Below are 6,000 nucleotides of genomic sequence, written 5' to 3' on the forward strand. Positions count from 1 at the left end.
AAATTCCACCCCTACTCCCGCCCCAACCTGTTTATTTGTGCAAATGTTTGAGGCACATAAAGAGTCATTTCTCATTACCCAATTTTGATCTAGAACATAAGTGACATCCAAGAAGTGGGGATCTGGATACAGTACCTACCCTTCAACATCTTTTTCCTATGTGACTGCTCTTAAGACTTGAACCCACGGGCTTGGCAGCCATTGATTTGACCATTGCATCTACATGCATATTTGCACCTTTCCATATTTATGTGCTTTCTGTCCTATTTTATGCAAGAGTAGGATGGTTAATATCCTGCAGGGAAATATGCATGTGCTTCTTGTCATATGCAATGGAGTAAACAACTGTATCTGTTTGTTTTGCTGGAGTATCAAGCCAGAACTTTGTATCTTCAGAATGATGCCAAAATTTTACTTTATATCTTACTTACAAGATTAGATTCCATCTCAATGGATTTTAGAGGCATCAATGGTTCCTTGGCCATTTAAATTTAACTTAGACCGTGATGTTAGACCTTTCTACCTTTAAGAGTTTGATTCAAAACCCAAACCCATAGGATTGCCATTTTTATACTGCATCAATTTCATCATAACAGTTAACTGGATAGATTCCCCTTAGCTTAGTTAATAAACTTCCTCAATGTAGTGCTAGAATCGAGACCAACTCATCAGGATGGACAGTTTGAGGGACCCAATTGTTCGAAACCCCCCCCCCCCCCCCCCCCCCCCCAAACACAACAACAACCAAAAAAAAAAAAAACAACACAAATCATTTTCTCTCTGCCTCTGATTTTGTGTCTCTAAAGAAAAAAGTTTCTTGCTTGTCATCACCCACCTGTCCACCGATTTGGCACTTTTGTGAAGATCTAGTTTGTTGTTATTTTCAAAAAATTATATCCAGTGTGTGACTAGCAGTGATTTTACGGCAGGACCACTGAACCACCTGTGAATTATCGAAGAAAACAGAACTTTTTAGACATTTATATTAATTCTGAATAGACAGAACTTTTTTAGACATTGATATTCTCTCAAAACTCTTTTTATGGGTACATAAAACCCTCTCAAACTCCAATGTTTCCAAATTCTACGAGTAGGGAAGAATGTGGGAGTAGAAATACACTATGTACTATTTTTACAGGTGGATAGAACACCACCTTTGGGAAAAACAACTCAAGAAAAAACATAATATTTCAGATGAGTTTCAGTAAGGTTGTCATATTTTATGTAGTATATGCTACAGAACCGTTCTAAATGTCCTCCTGAGGCTAGCCTGAAGAACCCAACAATGCTGGTTTCCTCAGCCAGTACTGACCAAATCTCTGCCTTGCATACTCCTTGTAATCAAAATTAATCTTGTTCACGTAAGCCTGCAGACATGCATAAGGTTAATCTTACCCTTTCAATCTCTCGTGTTTATGAATAATAGGGAAACGAGACTGGGGAATGCTTACTGATATAATTCCCCATAAGCCCCAAAAGAGATGATTTGCAAGAGTGTATCTCTCCACATCCTGGACAAACTGCTCCACTTTTGCGTCACTGGGTTGGTTGCCTGTATACCAATGAAGGAGATGAGCATTTTATGTGGAAAAATGTTGTCCGGATAGTTAGGAGAATGGTTTCTAAAAGGTTTCACTCTTTGCAAAAAATAAGAACATACAGCTTAGATACAGCTTAAAACAGAGAACAAACCCTGATCTGTTTTATATAGCATTGCATCCGACCAGTGATGGCGGACCAATGTTAAAAAGACCAGACTACCAAGTGCCAACACCAGATCTGCAGTGTTCACAAGTCACTTGAGACTGGTGGCCAAGCATTTTATGTTCAAGCTTCCACAGGCATATGACCTGAGCACAGATCAAATTGGTATTTACTTTCAAAACCAAAATTAGTTATCCGCAAAAATTCATGTCAGTTAGGAGATGGACTCTCAATTACATTGTAAGTTAAATAATGCAGAATCCCAAGCAAAATTGATCGCTGGATTAGGAGTCCATACACCTATCATTCGCAGAAATCAACTGCACATGAATCCTTGATCTATAAAGAGTTTCAAACAGCTATAGATGCTCTACCTGCACCAATACCAAAGATAATATGTGGAACTCATCCCAACCAATGCACTAGGAGGATTAAAGAGCTAAAACAAAAACACACGTCCCAGATCTTAGTCTGTCATACTAATCACTTGATTGAATGGGACACGAATGGGCTAACCTGCAGAACTCAGATATATGCGGACAAATCTTTGGCGCTCCTCCAGATCTGATACCAAATGAATGGTGTATAAAGAACAACTTACTCGTTTAATTAAGAAAAAGGTAAATTTGGAGGCAGTGAGATATGCAGGAATGAATTTATATATGTTCTGTATATCAACACCTTACCTGGATATTGACTATAGTCTAAAACATGAGGTGTCTGAGAATGGTAATTTGCTGCCATTTCACAGAAATGATTTGCTATGTCATAAGCAATAGGGTTGTAACTTGCATACTCATAATCCTGCAAAAATGAGCAAAATAATACCACGAATATAAGTCTACTCATTATAATATAGTCGCGAAGTGCCAGGGCAGAGATGTGAACAACTTGCTTGCAGTCCAGAAAACTCATTTTCAAGTCATTGAAATTTTATGGGCGGTACAAATATGATAATCAAACAGTATTGTAATCAAATATGCTCATCTCACAGTTCACCATTTTTTTTTTTTTCAAAATCTATCAAAACCCCGTACTTGTTAAACTCCACCAGTCAAAAGGTTAATACAGGTCTTAATTTCTAGATAAAAGGTACAAGAATAAATCCAATACAGGAACGAAGTAGTCTTGTGATTATTAACCGGGAAGAAAGTGTAACGACAGTTGAGAACTGAATGCCATAATGCAGAGGCAATAGATATAGCCAAGATTATGGGGTAGGAAACTTACAATGAGAGTGAGTGATTTTGTCTCTTCGTCCATCATTATATTGCCATATTGCAGGTCATTGTGACAAAATCGAACCTCTTGATAATCCTGTGACAACTCTCTCTCTAGCATACTAATTTCCATCCCAAGAGTATCCAAGCAAAAGTCCTGTGTGTCATGGGAGGAACACAAACTTTTGGCCACACAAAGCCAGTTTCTGAGGAAGGAACAGATAGGGTATTAGATAGGGTATTTGGGAGGGAACTCTTAACTAGTTTGAAGTACTTTTTAACTTTTGATAATAGATATCAATACCTCATTCTGTCCCAAATGAGTGAACTCTTTGGATCGGGCACAGCAAGATTGTGGAACTCTCTCATCTTAGCAGCTATGAGAGCAGAAATCTCAGGATCTCGTAGGTCAGCCGCTGATAGCGTCTGAAAATCACCCAAAAAAATAAAGGGAAAAACAGTCATAAAAAACAATCTTCTGCAAGGATAAGTAATGGGGTGGGTAATAGAACCGAGTCCTCAGTGCTGCTTTTCCCTAAAGCACTTAGCTTTGCAACATCTTTCTAAAGGTGCAAACTTCAAGTCAGGATTGAAGAAATTTAAAAAGGACTGAAATAACGGAGCAGGTGAATCGGACTTGAACCAGATACAGTTTCTCATATGCAATGCCTCTTGTTTAATTAAAATGTAAGTCAATTTACAAACTACAATGCTATATATGTCGGTTGAGGTTGGAAACCATAAACGAGGCTTATAAACGGCATACCCTGACCAATACATAAATGGATAGTGCAAGAGGGGAGGATCAGCACCTAATTGACGAAAACGGCTCCTCTCCAATAATTAATCAAACTGATTGCTATAAGATTGATAATGTTTGCTGTCATCTACACTAAAAAATAAGGCACTGATGGGCAGTATGAGGTCTATATTTAGTGTAATTAATTCAAATTAATTGGATAAATTCTGACCAAAGAGACGAGCTTAAAGATTCTTGGTTGATTGGAGTTTTCTTATCATAATATTATCTATTTATTTTTATTTAATTTTTTAAAAAAGGAGTTTAAAAATTCATTACCTAACCATCAGAAAAGGATGGCCAAGCTTTCTCAGCACAGTGCTTTAGACATTTTACGTCACTTTGCCCCCACTGAATCGATTCTAAAGGTGCATTTACAATCTACAAATAATTTTTTTTAATTAAATAGTTGTGATTAAAGCAGGAATAATGAAGTCAACATAAGAAGATAACCATTCAAGTGCACATATTCTAACCATGCTTTCACAACTTAGCATAATATTCAAAACAAAACACAATAATTTCCCAATAACATATAATCATAGGCATCAAAAACATGATTAAGAATATAAATCATGAAGCATCTGAGATATACATACCCTGGCATGAATGAATTCCTCAACCCGCCCATCTGGAAACCGGCCAAGAAGGCGAGGCCCCTTCCCCTGCTTCGAAATGAACTCAAACGTCCTAATCTCATCGTCCCTGTTAAAGAAAACCTCCACACCTTCGCCATAGACCCGAACCAAGACCTTTCTCACAACCCCACCATTCTTTGCAGGCCAGTTTATCTGGTAAACCTCATTAGTCATTGCACCGCTCAATTTTATCACCTCCAAAGCCTCCAAGTCATCCATCACATCCCCCCAGTTTGCAGCCACCGATCGAAGTACTTTCTTTAGTTCCTCTGGGAGACGATCTTCGACAAAATCCCTTGTCGTTATGCCCATTGCGCTTCAATTCTATAAGCCAAAATTGTCGCAATGTTTAACCTGTAATACAGAAAATTACCATTTCTAAGCCATTTGTATCAAACGGAAAGGTTGTTTCGCATGGAGCTTAATCTCAACCTTAAGATTCAGCATCTTGAGAAAAATATTGTTTCATCAACCTTAAACTATAAAGCAACAAAACATGGCGAAAGTTCAAAAAAAAGAATAACATGATGAAATGGAAGAACCCAGTACGAGAAAATCGTGAGAACTCGAAAAACAAAAACAGAGAGAATCGAAACAAAAGCATAATGGAATCGAAAGTTGAAACTCACCCGAGAAGGTAGATGAAAAGGCTGTTCTTCAAAAGAACAGAGGAGTTTTGCAAGGTCGATGCTAGACTTATTGAAACAACAAAATCCGTTGAAAGAATTTAAAAAGAAAAAGAACCCGGAATCGAGTATATTTTGGGATGTGATTGTGAGAGGAAAGACGAAGAACGTGCACTGCTTTCCTTGAGGCAGACAGCAATATATAATATAAGATTCTTATTATTTCGACCGGATTATACTGCCACGCATTGTGTTTAGGAATCATTGATACAACCAATATGGAGTTGCCACGTGTAAGAAGCCCAGTGCTTGTCCAATTGTGTTGGAGATACTGGAAGACTGGAACTGGTCTGTACCCTACCGAACTCGAAAGTGGCCATTTTCGAAACGTTACAGTCAAACCCGTTGAAGTCCAAGATATAAATCTGACGCCGAGTTTTGAAGACTTTGGAAAAAAAAATAAAAAAGTTTGAAGACTTTTAGTAGAGAGAGATTGTTATCATCATTTACCAACCTTTTCCACCACAACTGAAGGATATAAATATAAAAAAAATATTAAAAATAAATTTATAAATTAACATAATTTTACGTGTTAGGTTTATTTTATATTAAAAATAATTATATAATTTAAAATATTATATTAAATTATATTAATTTATAAATTTATTTTTTTATAATTTTTTTTGACAAAAATATTTCTCTTTTTTTATTTAAAACTTTTGAAGAAATTTGGACAATGAATTGAATTAAAATAAAATAAAAATTGAAAGTTGAATAAAATATTATTAGAATATTATTTTTTTATATTATTTTTGTTTTAAAATTTAAAAAATTTAATGATTTATTATATTTTATATGAAAGTTTGTAAAAATTATAATAATTAGATAAGATAAAAATAGATGAATTGTGAGTGTTTTAAAATCCAAACGAGACCACTTCAATAAAATTTTGAAAAAAGAAAATTAGTAAGAAAACATTCTAATATCTATAACCGAAGAGTAATGTTAGGTAT

General features: G+C 35.9%; 1 protein-coding gene across 7 annotated transcripts; it reads right to left on the bottom strand.

The window, feature by feature from the left end:
* Positions 1-950: 950 nt before the first annotated feature.
* Positions 951-5,174, bottom strand: LOC122299485 (probable choline kinase 2). 7 transcript variants are annotated; one of them, XR_006239691.1, is made up of 10 exons: positions 4,991-5,174; positions 4,323-4,715; positions 3,229-3,350; positions 2,935-3,130; positions 2,391-2,508; positions 2,221-2,268; positions 1,942-2,004; positions 1,693-1,850; positions 1,452-1,552; positions 1,324-1,367 (listed from the first exon to the last, which is right to left on the bottom strand). XR_006239691.1 is itself a non-coding variant. In XM_043109824.1 (8 exons), exons 2-8 carry the CDS (start codon positions 4,671-4,673, stop codon positions 1,266-1,268), a joined length of 1,038 nt encoding a protein of 345 aa, XP_042965758.1. In that variant the 5' UTR covers positions 4,674-4,715; positions 4,991-5,174; the 3' UTR covers positions 951-1,265. The 7 variants fall into 7 exon arrangements, 2 of the variants coding, with proteins under 2 accessions (XP_042965758.1, XP_042965759.1); XR_006239695.1 differs by having other exon boundaries at positions 2,003-2,078; XR_006239693.1 differs by having other exon boundaries at positions 1,942-2,078.
* Between the last annotated feature and the right edge of the window lie 826 nt (positions 5,175-6,000).

Source organism: Carya illinoinensis, chromosome 16 (assembly GCF_018687715.1).
Source record: "Carya illinoinensis cultivar Pawnee chromosome 16, C.illinoinensisPawnee_v1, whole genome shotgun sequence".
Classification (NCBI taxonomy): Eukaryota; Viridiplantae; Streptophyta; class Magnoliopsida; order Fagales; family Juglandaceae; genus Carya; species Carya illinoinensis.